Genomic DNA, 20,353 nt, shown 5'->3' with positions numbered 1-20,353 from the left:
TTATTTAACTTCTATGCAGAGTACATCATGAGAAACGCTGGGCTGGATGAAGCACAAGTTGGAATCAAGATTGCCAGGAGAAATATAAAAAACCTCAGATATGCAGATGACACCACTCTTATGGCAGAAAGTGAAGGAGAACTAAAGAGCCTCTTGATGAAAGTGAAAGAGGAGAGTGAAAAAGTTGGCTTAAAGCTCAACAATCAGAAAACGAAGATCAGGGCATCTGGTCTCATCACTTCATGGCAAATAGATGGGGAAACAGTGGAAACAGTGGCTGACTTTATTTTTCTGGGCTCCCAAATCACTGCAAATGGTGACTGCAGCCATGAAATTAAAAGATGCTTACTCCTTGGAAGGAAAGTTATGACCAACCTAGACAGCATATTAAAAAGCAGAGACATTACTTTGCCAACAAATGTCCATCTAGTCAAGCCTATAGTTTTTCCAGTGGTCATGTATGGATTTGCGAGTTGGACTATAATGAAAGCTGAGTGCCGAAGATTTGATGCTTTTGAATCGTGATGTGGAGATCCAACCAGTCCAGCCTAAAGGAGATCAGTCCTGGTGTTCATTGGAAGGACTGATGTTGAAGCTGAAACTACAATACTTTGGTCACCTGATGTGAAGAGCTGACTCATTTGAAAAGACCCTGATGCTGGGAAAGTTTGGGGGCAGGAGAAGAAGGGGACGACAGAGGCTGAGATGGTTGGATTTCATCACCGACTCAATGGACATGGGTTTGGGTGGACTCCGGGAGTCGCTGATGGACAGGGAGGCCTGGCACACTGCGGTCATAGGGTTGCAAAGAGTCAGACACGACTGAGCGACTGACCTGAACTGAACAGAACTGAACTGAAGAAGGAAAAATCTACAACCAAGATCACTCTGTCTGGTAAGGATCTCATTCATAACGATGGAGAAATCAAAAGCTTTTTCAGACAAGTAAAAGTTAAGAGAATTCAGTACCACCAAACCAGCTTTACAACATATATTAAACATATATAGTCAGAAAATATAAGAGAAGAAAAGGGTCCACAAAAACAAACCCCAAAGAATTAAGAAAATGGCAATAGGAACATATATATCAACAATTATAGACTGAAAGTGAGAGGATAGAAAAATATATTCCAGGCAAATGTAAAACAAAAGAAAGCTGGAGCAGCAATTCTTATATAAGACAAAGCAGTCCTTAAAGAATATTCTCCAGGGTAGACTACACTTTAGGTCACAAATCAAACCTCAGTAAATTTAAGAAAACTGAAATCATATCAAGTGTCTTCTCCGACCACAATGCTATGAGACTACATTTCAATTACATGAAAAATACTGTAAAAAACATGAACACATGGAGATTAAACAATACATCTGTAAATAAGCAACAGTTTATTAAAGAAATCAAAAGGGAAATCAAAACATTCATAGAAACAAACGACAAAGAAAACACAACTCAAAACCTATGGGATGCAGCAAGAGCAGTTCTAAGAGCAAAGTTTATAGCAACACAATCCTACCTCAAGAAACAAAAACACTGTACAGACAACCTAATGTTACACCTAAAACAACTGGAACAGAACAACAACAACAAAAATCCCCCAAAAGTAGCAGAAGGAAAGAAATAATAAAGATCAGAGCACAAGTAAATGAAAAAGAAATGAAAGAAACAGTCGTAATGATTAATAAAACTTAAAGCTGGTGCTACGAGAAGATAAAGTTGACAAACTTTTAGCTAGACTTATCAAAAACAAAAGAGAAGAATCAAATAAACAAAATTAGAAATGAAAAAGGAGAGGTTACAACAGAAAATGCAGAAATACAAAGGACCATAAGAGACTATTATGAACAAATATATATGGCAATAAAATGGATAACCTGGAAGAAATGGACAGATTCTTATAAAAGTTCAATCTTCCAAGAATGAACCAGAAAGAAAGAGATTATGAACAACCCAATTACAAGCACTGAAATCGAAACTGTGATAAAAAATCTCCCAAAAAACAAAAGCCCAAGACCAGATGGCCTCACAGGTGAATTGCCACAAGTGTTAAAGAGCTAATGCCTACTCTTCTAAACCTTTTTCAAAAAATTCCAGAGGAAGGTACACTTCCAAACTCATTCTTCAAGGCCACCATCACCCTAATAACAAAACCAGACAAAGACAACACACAAAAAAGAAAACTATAGGCCAATATCACTGATGAACATAGATGCAAAAATACTCAACAAAATTCTTCCAAACAGAATTCAAGAACACATTAAAAAGCTCATACACCATGATCAAGTTGGGTTTATTCCACAGATGCAAGGATTCTTCAATATATGAAAATCAATCAATGTGATACACCATATTAACAAATTGAAAGATAAAAACCATATGATCATCTCAATAGATGCAGAAAAAGTCTGACAAAATTCAGCACCCATTTATGATTAAAACTCTTCAAAAAAATGAGCATAGAAGGAACCTACCACAATATATTAAAGGCTATATATGATAAGCCCACAGCAAACATGATTCTCAATGGTGAAAAACTGAAAGCATTCCCATAATATCAGGAACAATAGAAGGGTGTCTGTCCACTCTCACCACTATTATTCATATTTTTTAAGCCTTAGGTACAGCAATCAGAGAAGAAAAAGGAATAAAAGAAATCCAGGTTGGAAAAGAAGAAGTAAAGCTCTCACTGTTTGCAAATGACATGATAGTATACATAGAAAACCCTGAAGATACTATCAGGAAATTACTAGAGCTAAACAGTGCATTTAGCAAAGTTTCAGGAAACAAAATCAATACAATAAAATCACTTGCATTCATATATACTAACAATGAAAAATCAGAGAAATAAAGGGATCAATCCCATTCACCATTGTAACAAAAAGAATAAAATATCTAGGAATAAAACCTAAGGAGACAAAAGAACTGTACATAGAAAACTATAAGACACTGATGAAAGAAATCAAAGATGACATAAACAGATGGAGAGATATTCTGTGTTGCTGGATAAGCTGAATCAAAATTGTGAAAATGACTATACTACCAAATGCAATCTACAGATTCAATGTGATCCCTATCAAATTACCAATGGTATTTTTCACAGAAGTAGAACAAAAAATTTCACAATTCATATGGAAACACAAAAGACCCCGAATAGCTAAAGCAGTCTTGAGAAAAATGGAGCTAGAGGAATCCATATTCCTGATTTCAGATTATACTACAAAGCTACAGTCATCAAGACAGTATGGTATTGGCACCAAAACAGAAAGAGCAATGGAACAAGACAGAAAGCCCAGAAATAAACCCATGCACCTGTGGGTACTTTATTTTTGACAAAGGAGGCAAGAATATATACGAGGCAAAGACAGCCTCTTCAATAAGTGGTGCTGGGAAAACTGGACAGCTACATGTAAAAGAATGAAATAAGAACACTTCTTAATGGCATCCAGTCCCATCACTTCATGGCAAATAGATGGGGAAACAGTGGAAACAGTGGCTGACTTTATTTTTCTGGGCTCCCAAATCACTGCAGATGGTGATTGCAGCCATGAAATTAAAAGACCCTTACTCCTTGGAAGGAAAGTTATGACCAACCCAGACAGCATATTAAAAAGCAGAGATATTACTTTATCAACAAAGGTCCATCTAGTCAAGGCTATGGTTTTTCCAGTGGTTATGTTGGATTTGAGAGTTGATGCTTCTGAACTGCGGTGTTGGAAAAGATTCTTTGAGAGTCCCTTAGACTGCAAGGAGATCCAACCAGTCTGTCCTAAAGGAGATCAGTCCTGGGTGTTCATTGGAAGGACTGATGTTGAAGCTGAAACTCCAGTACTTTGGCCACCTGATGTGCAGAGCTGACTCATTTCAAAAGACCCTGATGCTGGGAAAGTTTGGGGGAAGGAGGAGAAGGGGATGACAGAGCCTGAGATGGTTGGATGGCATCACCGACTCAATGGACATGGGTTTGGGTGGACTCTGGGAGTTGGTGATGGACAGGGAGGCCTGGCGTGCTGCGGTTCATGGGGTCGCAAAGAGTCAGACACGACTGAGCGACTAAACTGAACTGAACTAACACCATACAGAAAGATAAACTCTAAATGGATTAAAGACCTAAATGTAACACCAGAAACTATAAAACTCTTAGAGGAAAACATAAGTAGAACACTCGAGAACATAAATCAAAGCAAGATCCTCTATGACCCACCTCCTAGAGTAATGGAAATAAAAATAAAAGGAAACAAGTGGGACCTGATTAAACTTAAAAGCTTTTATACAGGAAAGGAAACTATAAGCAAGGTGAAAAGACAAACTTCAGAATGAGAAAATAATAGCAAATGAAACAACTGACAAAGGATTAATTTCCATAATATACAAGCAGCTCATACAACTCAATACCAGAAAAGCAAACAACCCAATCAAAACGTGGGGAAAAGACCTAAACAGACATTTCTCCAAAGAAGACCCACCAATAGTTAACAAACATACTAAAAGATTCTCAGTATCACTCATTTTTAGAGAAATGTACATCAAAAATACAATGAAATATCACCTCACACATGTCAGAAGAGCTATCATTAAAAAGTCTAACAATAAATGCTGGAGAGGGTGTGTAGAAAAGGGAACCCTCTTGCACTGTTGATGTTAATGTAAAGTGACATAGACACGATGGAAGACAATAGGGATAAAAAACTAGGAATAAAACCACCATATGACTCAGCAATCCCACTCTTGGGCATATACCTTGAGGAAACTAAAACTGAAAAAAACTGCCATGTACCCCAATGTTCACTGCAGCACTATTTACAATAGCTAGAACATGGAAACAACCTAGATGTTCATCGACAAAGGAATGGATAAAGAAGTTATGGCACAAAACATAATGAAATATTATTCAGCCATAAAAAGGCATTTGAGTCAGTTCTAATGATATGGATGAACGAGCCTATTATACAGAGTGAGGTAAGTCAGAATTAGAAAGATAAATATTGTACACTAACGCACATATATAGAATCTAGAAAGATGGTACCAAAGAATTTATTTAGAGGGCAGCAAAGAAGCAATGGACATAGAGAATAGACTTATGGGCACAGGGAGAGGGCTGTAGAGGGTGAGATGTAGGGAGAGAGTAACATGGAAACTTACATTACCATATGTAACATAGATAGCCAATGGGAATTTGCTGTATGCCTCAGGGAAATCAAACAGGGTCTCTGCATCAACTAGAGGGGTGGGATGGAGAGGGAGGTGGGAGTGAGGTTTAAGAGGGAGGGAACACATGTATACCTATGGCTGATTCATGTTGATGTTTGACAGAAAGCAATAAAATTCTGTAAAGCAATTATCCTTCAACTAAGAAATTAATTTTAAAGTATTTATATTAAATTCCTCCTATATCACAACCTCCAGATTTTATTAAAAAGAGAATAATTCTATGATCCGTATCCACATCAGTGGATACAGTGGGCATGATATTGTTCATAGCTGTATAACATGCTACCATGGCAGGGAAGGGGCAGAACTGACGTAGGCGTGCAAGAGACCTTCACGAATATTTCTTTGCAGTTCCTGTGAATCTAAAGTTATTTCAGATTAAAAATGTTAAAAAAAAAAAAAAAAGTGGGGTGGATGGGTAAAATAACACTCACCTGAGCCACAATAGACAGAATTCCTACCATAGCTATGAAAGCTGCAATTTTAACAGATCCAAATCCTATGACCTGTGAAAATGAACACATTTTGCAATGTATAAATAATATAAATTTTTTGCATTATATAAATAATAAGAAATGTTATGTTCCATTAAAGCTATAGAATAAAATAGTTGAGGAAAGTTCATGAAAACTTGACAATGGAAATTTAGGCAGTGCTCAAAGCTAAACCTATTTAACCAATAATTTATAGCTAAACCTGTCATGAGAAATCACTGTAAGCAGGCACAACTTAACATAACTAAGATTAACTACTAGCACAATATTTTCTATTACAGGTCTCCCTACTGTTTTCATATGCTTTCCCCCCTACAATCCACCAAGAGCTATGTAACATTATCCACTACTAGGGAAAAAAAATGAAGAAAAGAAAATTTTGATTTTTGATGCTGTCAACATAGAATATGTTCACTTGGAAAGTTAAGTTCTCAACTTTGGTTGCATATTAAAATCATGTGGGCAACCGAGAAAGGGAGAGGGGAGAAAAGAGATGCTGGAACTCACTTGATATCAATTAAATCAGACTCTGGGCCCAGACACAGGGATGTTTTAAAAAGCTCCCATGGTTATTCCAATGAGCAGCCAAAGTTAGCTAGCAATGATTTCTAAGCCTCTTAAGCTTAAGAGCAGCTATGAAATGTCTGAAACTTTTAAGTTTTAAACATCAAGTTTTTAAAGTTAGTTTGCCATCTATTGAAACTATAAAATCCAGAAAAAAACCTGTAAAAATTATTGTAAATAATCTTCACACTTCATAAATGATTATCTTGCTTCAAATCACACAATTAGCTAATGAAAGAGAGCCAGAACTTCTGGTTCCCAAACCAGTGCTGCTGACATTAACACTATTCTATCACTCTCCAATTGAATGCAATTTAAAAAATTGGAATCTATGGTGGTGGTGGTTTAGTTGCTAAGTCATGTTGACTTTTGCAACCCAATGGACTGTAGCTTACCAGGCTCCTCTGTCCATGGGACTTCTCAGGCAAGAATACCGGAGTGGGTTGCCATTTCCTTCTGTAGAGGATATTCCCAACTCCGGATAGAACCCACGTCGCCTGCACTGCAGAGTCCTTACTGTTGAGCCACCAGGGAAGCCCATATATGTATTTTTTAATTGAAGTACAGTTGATTTACAATGTTGTATTAACTTGTGCTATATAGCAAAGTGACTCAGTTATACATACTATACATTCTTTCTTATGTTCTTTTCCCAGGACACTGAATATACAGTGTGCTATATACACTGTGCTATACAGGAGGATTTTGTTGTCCATTCATTCTATATGTAAAGGTTTGTATCTATTAACCCTAAAAACCTAGTCCATCCCCTCTCACTCCCCCAATAAATATATTTCTAAAGCAGCTTTATTGAGGTAGAATTAAAAATACCATACAATCCACCCATTACAAGCACACAATTCAATTCAATGGTTTTAGTATTGGTATGGGTTTCCCTGGTGGCTTAAATCTGCCTGCAATGTGGGAGACCTGGGTTCGATCCCTGGGTTGGGAAGAACCCCTGGAGGAGAGCACAGCAACCCACTCCAGTATTCTTGCCTGGAGAATCCCCATGGACAGAGGAACCTGGTGGGCTACAGTGCATGGGGTACCAAGGAGTTGGACACAACTGAGCAACTAAGCACAGTACAGTGTTGATACAGAGTTGGGCAATTATTACCATGATCAATTTTAGAAGATCTCATCACTCTTCAAAGAAACATGGTACCCCATTAGGAGTTCCATTCCCACAACCTACCCCACCACCTAGTCACTAACCTACTTCCTGTCTCTCTGTATTTATTTATTCGGAGCATTTCATATAAATGGAATCACACTATATATGGTTCTGGGTTCTTTCATTTGGTATTACGTTTTCAAAGTTCACCCATCTTGTAGCATGTATCAGTGCTTCACTGCTTTATTGCCAAAAAAAAAATACCTGTACATTGCATTGTACAGATGTATCATGTTTGTGTATCCATTTCATCAGTTAATAGGCAGATAGGCTGCTTCTACTTTGCTTCTACTTTTTGGCTATATGAATAATAATTTTTGTTAAGAGATTTTGTACAGATAGCTGTTTTCAATTCTCTTGGCTATATACCTAGAAAAAGATTTGCTGGGAACCCTATGCTGGACACTTTGAGGAACCAGCAGGCTCTTTTCCACAGTAGCTACCCCATTTTACACTCCCACCAGCATGTATGAGGGTTGCCATTTCTCCATATCCTAGGTTGTTGTCGTTTCTGTTTTATTACAGCTTTCTTAGCAGGTGTGTTTGATTTCCTTGATGGGTAATGATGTTAGCCATCCTCTCATGTGCTTATTGGCCATTTGTATATTTTCCTTGAAGAAATATGTATTCAAAATCTTTTGCCTACTTTTTTAGTTGAGTTATATGTCTTTTTATTGTTGAATAAAGTTTTAAATATGTACTGGATATTAAGTTTCTTATAAAATAGATGATTTATAAATAAACACATTTTAAACTAAAAATATATGTGTGTGTTAATTATATGTGAGCTCTAAAAAGTGAGCATAAATACATAATAACAGAATTATTCTGATTTGTTTTAACTGTTGTTGTTGACGGTGATATTAGCATATGTAGAGTTGGACTGTGAAGAAACCTGAGCGCCGAAGACTTGCTGCTTTTGAACTGTGGTGTTGGAGAAGACTCTTGAGAGTCCCTTGGACTGCAAGGAGATCCAACCAGTCCATTCTGAAGGAGATCAGCCCTGGGTGTTCTTTGGAAGGACTAATGCTAAGGCTGAAACTCCAGTACTTTGGCCACCTCATGTGAAGAGTTGACTCACTGGCAAAGACTCTGATGCTGGGAGGGATTGGGGGCAGGAGGAGAAGGGGACGAGAGAGGATGAGATGGCTGGATGGCATCACGGACTCGATGGATGTGAGTCTGAGTGAACTCCGGGAGTTGGTGATGGACAGGGAGGCCTGGTGTGCTGTGATTCATGGGGTCGCAAAGAGTTGGACACAACTGAGTGACTGAACTGAACTGATAGGAAAAATGGATAGAGAAGAAAATATTCACTGTTGTTGACTATACATGTAAAGAGAGGAGACTTTTTTTTACTTTCTTCCTTGGGCTTTCCCATTTTTCCTACATTATTTTCCACATTAAATGTACATTTAATGATGCACATGTAATTTTCTCCATTTAGCACCTGGGCTTCCCAGGGGGCGCTAGTAGTAAAGAACCCACCTGCCTGCCAGTGTGGGAGATGCAAGAGACATGGGTTTGATCCTTGGGTCAGGAAGATTCCCTGGAGTTAGGAAAAACCCCACTCCAGTATTCTTGCCTGGAAAATTCCATGGGCAGAGAGCCTGGCAGGTTTCAGTCCACGGGGCCACAAAGAGTTGGACATAACCGACTGACTGAGCACACACACACACACACACGTACACACACGTACACACACGTACACACACACACACCCCACAGTATCTCACTACTTACACACACACGTACACACATGTACACACATATGTACACACACACACACACCCCCACAGTATCTCACTACTTTTCCCTCTAAATCTCCAGCATCCTCCAACCATAAATGAGTAAAACAAAAAAAGAACTGCTTGAAAAACAAGCTTAAATGTGCTACCATATAAAATATTATAGTCTCACACTCTCAGGAAAACTATGAGTGGCAAACTTAACAAATTTTATTTGAAGTATCTCTAAAAATAGAGGAATTTATCTTAGGGGGAGGCTTGCTCTGACAAAGTGGAGTAAACCACTAGAAGGACTTCCAGTGAAATCAGTGAAAGACCAAGGCAGGATAACAACGAAAGGCAGTTCAGACCTCAGCAACCCCAGAGACCTGAGACAGCAGCTGGAAAAGCAAACTTTTTAAAATTGCCTTAAGTCAACTGCCTTTTGGGGGAAAATGTGAACCATAAACTTTTAAAGGGAGAAAAATCAGAAAAAAGAAAAGATTACTTTGGTCATTATCTGTGACCTACCTTGAAGTCCACAGTGGTGTTTTTTTGTTTTTGTTTTTAGTGGGGAGTGTGTGTCAGGGGCAGGTGGGGGTGGTTTGCAACATGTAGGATCTTACTTCCCCAGCCAGGGACAGAACCTACATCGTCTACACTGGAAGCATGGAATCGTAACCACTGGACTGCCAGGAGAGTCCCTACAGTGGCCTACTGTCGATGGCTAGGCAAACTGAATGTGATCAATCAGACCCAGGGGTCACGGTTCTTCTGAAATAAATTTTACCTCTCTGAAATTTAATGAGTATTATTAAAGATTTAATAAATTTTGTTTCTACTGATTATTTCTGTGTAATTCTCATAATTCTCAAGGAAATTTTCCCACAGTAAACATTTTATTTTAAAAAAATTATTGCACTAGAGTTCTCCTGACTACTAATTATATGTCAGCACCTATGTTTACAACTAGAAGTAAGTCAACACACTTCTTCCTCTTACAGCGCTGTGTGCTTAGCTGCTCAGTCATGTCTGACTCTTTGCGACTCCATGGACTGTAGTCCACCAGGCTCCTCTGTCCATGGGGATCCTCTATGCACAAATACTGGAGTGGGTTTCCATGCCCTCCTCAGGGGATCTTCCCAACCCAGGAATTGAACTGAGGTCTCCTGCATAGCAGGTGGATTCTTACCAGCTGAGTTACCTGGGGTTTTTCCATAAAACACTTCAAGACCGATCCCAGTCTCTGATTTTCCGGCATTCCTTACTCACCTGCCTGAGATAGAGAAAAAAACTTGAATACTGTCCAGCTTCAGGAAGGTATGAAAGAAAAACAGTGATGCAGATTAGCAAAATGGTAGAATCTTTCCCAACTTTCTTCAGTGACTAGAAATAAGCAGAAACAGAAACATAAAAAGCAAATAGATACTGATGTCACTGATATTCTGGGATATTAGCTTCACTGTTTTTTGATTTCTTAAGGTGGATAACAAAAGATGAATGGATTAAAAAAGGAAGTGAGCCTTAACATTAAATCAATTACTACCTCTCTAAGGACATTATAAGTCCTAATTTCAGAGGTATATATTTCATATATTACAGTCTTTTCTCTTTTTTTAAAAAATATTTTTGCTCATCTTTGTTAACAATATTGGTTCACACACTGAAACAGACCCTGGACATACTATGAACAGACTCTGGAAAATAAAAAAAAACCACACTGCTACAGAACCTTTTAAGAAAATCTCATCTCTTTTCACTCATAATACAACTCCTTTAAAGCCACAAACATTACATGGTTTTCATTACACATAAATTTATTCTTTAAAATGTTAATAATAAATTTGCCCACACAATTGGCAGAAAAATAAGTGTACTCCAGGCATGGGGTCAGTGACAAGATTCTCTGACTAGTAACAACTTTTTCAATATTATGCCTTTGCCCAAAATCCTTACACCCTTTTCTACACAGGCTGTCTGAGTAGACCAAAAGGTGCACCGAAAGCACATCTCATCTCTCATGGTAACCACATACTTCAGTTCAGTCAATCAGTCGTGTCTGACTCTTAAGAATTATCAATTTTATATATTCTTTGGTGTACAGTTCACCTCTGTCCCTTATTTTCAATAAATTTTTTTCTATTTTTACTAGAGAAAAAAATAAATCAGCAACTGCTAGGATGCTGGAATCTGCAGAAATGCACTTTTATTTGCATGGTTTAGAAAGATACTTAGGAAAGTAAGTGTTTTCATGTTTTTATTTACCGCAAAAGGGTCTGCTTGTTTCCAAGAAATCCGGGCTCCCCAGGAGACAGGTCTCATTTTCTCTGGCAAAGATTCCGGAACAGCCAACAAGATGAAGCAGATGTCTAGAAGAGCTACCATTGTGGCTACTAGCACAACAACGCCGTCTCCATAACTGGCAGAAAGGTATGCTCCAATGGCTGGGCTGCTAACCAGACTGGCTGCAAAAGTGGCTGAGACCTATGGAGAAAGAACACTCTCACCCAGGGTTGCATCTACAGCAGGTGCACACTTACATTCCTGTTTCCAATCAGGGTCCCACAGGTGGATATCTAAAACCATCCTTCTCTAACTTTAAAAATACAAAAGGACTGTATTGCATATAACTTTTAAGAATGAAAAGTAATTTTCTTTTAGGAATTTGCTCACAAGTTATTAACTAATTTGAATAACTTTCTAATTCTTGTAGCTTTCTAGAAGTTACTCTAGAAAGCTACACGAACAAAAAATGATTTATTTAGAAATAAAAATTGTAAAACCTTCCCCACAAATAAACCATACATATTTTAATCTTCTGTAATTAGGGAACAGGGATATATAGAGAAAGGAACAAAAAAGTTTTTGCAGGGTTGATAACAAAATCTACAAATTACTCAGAAACTAGGCTTGATTTCATCTTCCAAAACTGTGCACTGTTTCACCATTTCATTAGCACTAACTGGAGGTGGAAATCCCTGGCAGTCTTAGAAAAAGCTATATAACAACAACAAAAATTCAAAAAGATTTGTTGAAGGAGACCTCAAAAGCTTTGTAATTAGAGAAATCCCTGGGCTAGGAGTTTCTGTCATGCTGTCACCCCCAACGTCCTAATACCAAAGACCACTGAGTCAGCTGATCACACTTACAACTTGAATCCATATAAGCATGTAGAAGGCTCTATTTTGAAATGTAATCTGAATGTTCAGAAGCTTAAGTGGACAGTCTCCAAATTATAACCAGGCTGAGTGTGAAAAGCACATTTATAAGCTGGTCATCTAAACTTCTAATGGATTTTAATAGCAACTACAGAAATCATTAACTATGACTGAAATTATGACTCCTGGGTAACCAATGATATTCTTCCTTCATCCATAACCCCCAAGTGACTGTAAAAATACAATGTATTGGAAATTAGTATTACACCAAAATTATAAAAGCCAAAAGTTAAAAATTTCTGGGGGAAAAAAGGAAGTACACAGAATTCCAATTTGAGGAATTTAGGAATTCCCTGGTTCAATAATTATTGAGTATTTATATGTGCTAAAAAAATAAGAAAACAGAGCTCCTGCCCTTAATTACATAGCATTCCAAGTGTAAAGAACTAAAGATCATTGAGCATACAAATATCTCAGTATTTGTCAAAAGGACATTTTTAATTATTCTGTATTATCTGTAAGGTAGCTTGCAAACTTTTTTTCTTTTTCTTTTTTCAGGTTTGTCATCTCAACATCTAACACATAGAGTTAAATGTAAAGGTTAGTCACTGGCTAAACCCTGAGTCCTATGATCCAGTCCAGGCAGCCTTATGGCCTGGAGGGCATACTTCAGCAGGGTACTCCTCTAAGTAACTTCTCTCAACATACCTATGACCATGCATTATTATAACTGGCATTTTACAGATGAAGAACTGAGCTAGAGATAGGGAAACTAAGTCATGATCACTTTGGTTCCAGAACTCTCTCTGAAATCCTTCCTTAAATACTACTGCTTAGCACAGCAGCTTTGTGAGGGATTTTTCTGATGAAGGCAAAAGAACAAAAATCTAATAAAACTGAAGAGGAACGGTGTTTCCTGCAATGTTGAGAAAAGCTTCACAAGTGTGATAAACGAGGCTTCTGGCACCCCTCAAAAGCCCCCCTTGAACATCCTGCCTTCTTTGAAGCTTTCCTATCTGTTTCTCCCTCTGTCCTCCTCCACAGCATTCAGGAGACTGTCCCTGTTTTAGGACATGACATAAACATTCAGGGGAGGTAGGAAGAAGGAAGGAAGGAGAAGCAAGTAGTAGCTAGAGGGCAAGTGGCTTGGAGAAGTTTTTAAACTACTGATGTCTAAAGTCAACAAACCAAAAATGACTGTTGTGTTTTGTGGAACAACAGTAACTGGCATATATGTCCATCAGTGAGCCATACAATTATTCATTCAGTCAACACTGAATGACTGCTTACTGTCTTTCAGGAAGTGGAATTTAACAGAAAGAATAAGACTCAGGAGAGAAGTAACCTGAGTTTCTGGCATTCAGTCCCTCTCCAACCATTCAACAATCCAGTCAGGTTACCTTTCTTCTTCCATCTTCTTACTATAAACATTTCAAACACAGGAGAGTTGAAAGAAGAGCAAAATGTACACCAAAGGGGAGCAAAATAAGCTACCCCAAAATGTGCCACTTTGGCATGTGGACTGTTTCGAGCAGAAGGCAATTATGACCCAGGAGACTCAGGCAAAGCTTTTTACCTTTCCCAGAAGAGCCTACTGCAGTCCATAGGGTCTAAGAGTTAGACACGACTGAGTGACTGAACTTAGCTGATAACAACCTAAAAGAGCTTAGAAAGCAGGCCTATACCAAGAAATTTTGGTAAATGCTAGATAACTTTTTATATTAGATTCTAAATACTAAAGATAAGTTTTTGTATTAAAAGATAATACTATGATAAAGATACTAAGTACTAAAGATAACTTTTTATATTAGAAAGACTTACCTACATGTAATGGCAAACATTTGATTTGCTCTCCTTGTCTTCCTGTGAATTACCTTCCTCCTCTTTGAAGTCCCAGACCCCTATAGTCTTTCTCCTTAGCTCAGGATGGTATATAAGCCTCACCCACTGACAGTCCTTGAGCCTCTCACATCTTTCTGAGACTCCCACACATATGAAATTAAATTTTTTTTTCTCCTATTAATCTATCTTTGGTTTTAGTTGCTAAACCGTGTCTCACTCTTGCAACTCCATGGACCGTGGCCCACCAGGCTCCTCAGGATTCCCCAGGTAATAATACTGGAGTGGGTTGCCATTTTGTTCTACAGGTTCTCCCCAACTTTATGTCAATTTAATTATTTTGCTCACTCTTCCCTTGTGGCTTAGCTGGTAAAGAATTCGCCTGCAATGCGGGAGAACTGGGTTTGATCCCTGGGTTGCGAAGATCCCCTGGAGAAGGGAAAGGTTACCCCACTCCAGTATTCTGGCCTGGAGAATTCAGTGGACTGTATAGTCCATGGACTCGCCAAGAGTTGGACACGATTGAGTGACTTTCACTCCCTTAACTCAAAGAACCTAAAAGGGAAGAAGGAAAAACTTTCCCTGTTCATACCCACATACCCCAAGAGGTTCACACATTGAACACATGCCCACAAATGCTCACCTGTCATTTTCCCCCACTGAACCACTTAAGTATTTCTCAAGCTTGTGACACTCTGACCTAAATGGCTTCAGACTGCCATCTTTTATAGGTCTTTCTTCTCCTACATAATCACAATGCCAATACCTTGCCTAAGAAAATTAGAAGTGACTTTCTAATATTCAATTATCCCAAAAGGTTTCCTATAACTTTTGTTATTGACTCAACAATTATTTCCTGAATGAATGTAGTCCTTTTTCTGTAATACTACATGCCAAATAAGTGTCTGAGTCATACAACCTGCAATACAGTGACAATTAATTAACATAACTGAGGTTCTATCACCTCTCCAGTTCTAATTAGGTGCACAGAGATCTATGATTGTAGCAACTGTTTACTGTTTATGGTTCCTCAAGAGATCAGCTAAGAAGAAACAAACCAAACCAAATTTAAAAAAACTTTGCAAGTGACAACTCACATATCCTGCCAATCTTCCAACACTAAAACCAAAGGATAAATCAGTAGCAACTTCTACCTTGCTATTTTTAGTTTCTCACAAGTCTCCTTTTTTATTTCAACTGTTTTGGATTTTCTTTACATAATTAACACTATTTTAATAAAAGCTCACTTTCTAGTAAATTTTTAGTAGAATGTTTATTATTTCTCTGGTTAAAAACCATAATCTATTATCTTACCCATCCATAAGCAGTACTTCGCTCATGTTCCTGAGTGACATCAGCTACATAGGCAAATATCACAGAGAACGTGACTGAGAAGACTCCAGATATGGAAATCATTGCAAAATACCACCTATAAAAAGATAATTTTAAGCATTCATGAGAGAAGTAGTGTATATACACTTTTATAATCAAAACTAAAGATACCATGTAAAGGTTATAAACCAAAATATAAATTGTAAAAATACATGTATATTTAAAGATATAAAGGACAACAAATAAAATTATAATCAAGATGGGGAGGAAGTAGAAACATACCAGTATTGTCATTGCTCAAGGGGTGTCAGTACATGCAGTTTAAAAAAAATGAAAAAGTAGGAGTATGCAGTAAAGTCAGTTTTAATGGTAGCCAGAACAGAAATTAAAACTTTCTAAATTTCTGAGTTTTAGCTGAGAAAAATACATATACACAAAAGCAGGAGGCATTTTAAAAATTAATATAAGACAAAAAATTTCTACCATATAAAATAGATGCTTAACAAAAATCTAGTTAAAATATTAGCCAACAGAATCTCATATAACAAAACATAGTATTTTAATTCTAGGATGTAATGATGTTTCAATATTAGAAATCTATTAATATAATTAATCATGGTAATAGATTTAAGGAGAAAATTCAAATCATCTCCACTGATACTAATGGCATCAAAACTTGATATTCCATTGATTTTAAAAAAGAAAATCTCTAAACAAAATAGGAACTAGTATTTTTCAACCCAAAAGCTAGTTTGATACTCAAGGATGAAACATAAAATTTCCTTCATATACATGAGGAAGATAGGTCCATAATCATCACTTTTATTTAACAATAATAAAAAATTTTTATTTTATGCATTAGTCAATACAAGCAATAGAGGCAGCTGCATGACAACTGGAAGAGAAGAGGTAAAATCATTTTAAGATTCTAAAGAAAAAAATTGTAAGATACTGAGAGGACACTGAAAAAAACAAAAAACCTAACGCATCAGAAAAGCAGGACTTGTTCTTGAAAGAATCAATACCAAAAAGTATTTTATAAAAATCTATCTGGCAGGAACCAAAATGATTCCTTATAGGTACCCAACACATTTAGAACATGACAAATATTGACATAAAATTCCTATCAGATAACCAAACGAGAGTATTCACATTGAGTATCCCCCAAATCTATCAGTTGAATTAAAACCTGAAATGACTGAAACACAAAAGACCCTTCCATTCTAAACTGTGTTATTCACATAGGGATAGCATCTCAGCAACAGGAATTCTGACCAAAATATCATTCTTTGGGCTCCATAAAAACTAAGTTACAACTCAGGTACAAATTTCAACACATTTTTATTAACTAAATGACTGGTTATTACATGCTAATTATTCTCTCCCTATTTATCATGAAAAAATAAGATCAAATTAAAATTCACATTATGATTTAGAATAGGCTGCTGGACACAATACAGTACACACTAAAGTGACTCCTGCCCCCTTTTAAAAAATTAATTCCTTTTTGCCTGCACTGGGTCTTTGTTGCTGGGTGCAGGCTTTCGCGAGTTGTGGCGGGTGGGCTGCTCATTGCGGTGGCTTATGGTGGGGCACCAGCTCTAGGGCGCGCAGCCTTCAACAGCTGTGGCACACTGGCCTACTTGCCCAGTGGCATGCGGAATCTTCCTGGGCCAGGTCGTGTCCCATGCACTGGCAGGCAGAATTCCAACTGGACCATCAGGAAAGATGGACTCTTGACTTTTGATGTATAAACTATGTTCATGTCAGTGCCCTAGAACAGGGGTCCTCAACCCCCAGGCAGCGGACTGTGGCCTGTTAGGAAGCAGGCCATCCAGTGAGAGGTGAGCAAGAGAAGCTTCACCTGCTGCTCCCCACGGCTCCCCACTGCTCTCATCACAACCAGAAACACACAACCACCCCTCCTTGTCTGTGAAAAAATTGTCTTCCGTGAAACTGGTCCCCGGTGCCAAAAAGCTTGGGGATTGCTGCATGAGCCGACAAAAACAACACATCTTCAAAGTCAAATGAGCCACAAGTGAGTGAGTACAGAGACTGTCTGCCCCCTCCCAGGACCCAATCATGTAACTTATCTCATGACAAAAACAACTGCTCTTACAGACATCTTTTATTTCTATTTCTTCACCTAAGTAACTATCTTACACTTAATTTCATGTCCTCATTTATAAAATGGGCATGATGGCAACTGCCTACTTGTTTTCAGTATTAGCAAAGAGTTCAAATGAAAATACAGGTACAATTGCTCTGCAAAGGTTGAAAAGTGCACTGTAGATGTATTGTTCATATGTGACTCCAAACAGACAGTCATGATGGAGGGCCTAGTCACTCACCATGGACTGATTCTCATCAGTGGAATTGGGAAGCAGGTGAAGAAGACAGTGACAAGAAGAAAGGGCTTCCTTCCCCACACATCAGACAGTGCACCTATGAGTGGGGCACTCAAAAACGAGAGCAGACCCTGGAGAAGAAAGCAGAAGCAAGAGTCAAATTTATAATGTGATTCCCCCAATTACTTATAATTTTCATTATCTAAATGAATTTCTAAATGCTTTAATTCATTTTAGTGGCTCTGAAACAGAATAATTTGTAACATTAAATACAACCTGTTTTTAAAAAAAAAATTCTAACAAAATTTGTAAGCATGCTATTTGAGAGGGAAGAAAAGGATAAAAGCTTGTTTTCTGGGTTGAAACTGGAAAAGTGAGGTGATATGAAATATATATACTCACAGCTGGCCCTTAATGTGAACACACACCAAAGGTATGGAAAGAACCCAGACACTTAATTCATTTTATAAATACATACAGCATATCTATTACGTGCAAAGCTCTGAATTAAGTGGTGAAAGGAAGACACTCAGATGAATACATACCTTTGGCTCTCAAAGGGCTTGTAAGCTAATAGGGATAAACAGGATGAATGTGCATATACTGAATGTCCACAAAAGAAGTAGATTCTATTTGTCTGATGAATTTAGGATCAGTTGCTCAGTCGTGTCCAACTCTTTGCGACCCCATGAATCGCAGCACACCAGGCCTCCCTGTCCATCACCAACTCCCGGAGCTCACTCAGATTCACATTCACTGAGTCAGTGATGCCATCCAGCCGTCTCATCCTCTGTCATCCCCTTCTCCTGCTCCCAGTCCCTCCCAGCATCAAAGTCTTTTCCAATAAGTCAACTCTTCTCATGAGGTGGCCAAAGTATTGGAGTTTCAGCTTCAGTATCATTCCTTCCAAAGAACATCCAGGACTGATTTCCTTCAGAATGGACTGGTTGGATCTCCTTGCAGTCCAAGGGACTCTCAAGAATCTTCTCCAACACCACAGTTCAAAAGCATCAATTCTTCGGTGCTCAGCTTTCTTCACAGTCCAACTCTCACATCCATACATGACCACTGGAAAAACCATAGCCTTGACTAGACGGACCTTAGTCGGCAAAGTAATGTCTCTGCTTTTGAATATGCTATCTAGGTTGGTCATAACTTTTCTTCCAAGGAGTAAGCGTCTTTTAATTTCCTGGCTGCAGTCACCATCTGCAGTGATTTTGGAGCCCCCCAAAATAGAAGTCTGACACTGTTTCCCCATCTATTTCCCTTAGGATAGAGATAATGAAAACTTGCACAAGAGTTGAGGCTAAAGGGAGGCAAGAGCACCACCACACATAAGCAAAGAAAGTAAAAAAAACCCTCACATTTATCAGGTCCTCATAATTTGCTAGTCACTCTGCTGGCTGACCACTTCCATATCAATTTCGTTTTTGATGTCAGGGCCCTTTGAGGTGGCCACAGGCCTGCCTCTCAGACTCTGTTGGTGCCACTGTCCTCCCTTTAGATGCTATGCCTATATGCATGGCCACCACCACCTACATTATGAATAGCTTTCCAATCTCTCTTCTGAGTTCTGTGTCTATAATCAAGTGGACTTTCCTACTTGGACATTTAACATGAACACTGTTCCCTATAAACCTGACCAAACACCCACACTTCCTACCTTGGCTAAGAAGCTGTCCAAAGCTTCCCCATCATTTCTTCGCTCTCCAAGGTGATTTTTCAGACCATTCTCTTATAATGACTTCTCTTGGTCTATCCCCCACTGTGATCCATTTCAGCATTTCTTGCCTGGATTTAAATAAAAAAATCTACTGTTCCCTGCCCTTGGTTCTACTTCCTTTCAATCTGTCCTCCACATAATCCCAAGAGAAACCTTGATGAGCTGCAGACTTCAGTTCTTTGATCCCTTTTTAAAAATCTCGATTGTGCAGAATTGAAATTCTTCAAGTGTCTGAACTCTGCTTTTAAATACTAAAATTAAAAATGAGTGGTGGAAAACCAAGATAGATAAGAGCGGGGAGATGTTGATAAATAATGAAACTAGATGATGAGTACATGGGTGTTTATTATCTTATTCTCTTCTTTTGTATATCTAAATTTTCATAATATATTAAAAAAAAATCTTCAGCACAGCAATACAGATAGAACTCTTCAAAATCTAGTACCTAGCAAGCATCCTATGCTTTGGCTATATGCAATACTTCTTAGTTTTCTGAACATACTACATTCCTTTGTGCTAATGGGCATTTGCAAGGCCCCTGCTGTGCTTGTAGGAAGTTTCCACACTTGGACCTGGTAAACTACTAGTCATTCTTTTCAACTCTGGGCCAGGAGTACCTCTTCCTCTATTTTCTTAGCTACTCAAATAGAATTAATCACACTGGTTTCTGAGGGGTGCAAAACAAGTAACTCCTGTCCCCACCCTGGCACATATCTCTTCTATTGTAACTATAATACTCTATTACAACTACTTGTTATTTGTCTATCTTCTTTATTAGATTAGA

The 20,353-nt window shown here is 38.1% G+C and overlaps 1 protein-coding gene across 2 annotated transcripts in view; it reads right to left on the bottom strand.

Moving 5' to 3' along the window:
* MFSD14B (major facilitator superfamily domain containing 14B) overlaps positions 1 to 20,353 on the bottom strand; it is a 123,416-nt gene that overhangs the window by 15,590 nt on the left and 87,473 nt on the right. For both annotated transcript variants that reach the window (XM_040227190.1, XM_040227253.1), the window contains 5 exons: positions 17,850 to 17,977; positions 15,481 to 15,595; positions 11,435 to 11,653; positions 10,442 to 10,555; positions 5,642 to 5,713 (listed from right to left, as the gene is read on the bottom strand). In XM_040227190.1, coding sequence (XP_040083124.1) covers positions 5,642 to 5,713; positions 10,442 to 10,555; positions 11,435 to 11,653; positions 15,481 to 15,595; positions 17,850 to 17,977 — 648 coding nt within the window. The remainder of the gene's footprint in view (positions 1 to 5,641; positions 5,714 to 10,441; positions 10,556 to 11,434; positions 11,654 to 15,480; positions 15,596 to 17,849; positions 17,978 to 20,353) is intronic.

The sequence above is a fragment of the Oryx dammah genome, unplaced genomic scaffold (genome assembly GCF_014754425.2).
Source record: "Oryx dammah isolate SB20612 unplaced genomic scaffold, SCBI_Odam_1.1 HiC_scaffold_1, whole genome shotgun sequence".
Lineage (NCBI taxonomy): Eukaryota > Metazoa > Chordata > Mammalia > Artiodactyla > Bovidae > Oryx > Oryx dammah.
Note: the sequence above shows the minus strand (reverse complement) of the source record. Positions and strands in the feature narration are given on the sequence as shown.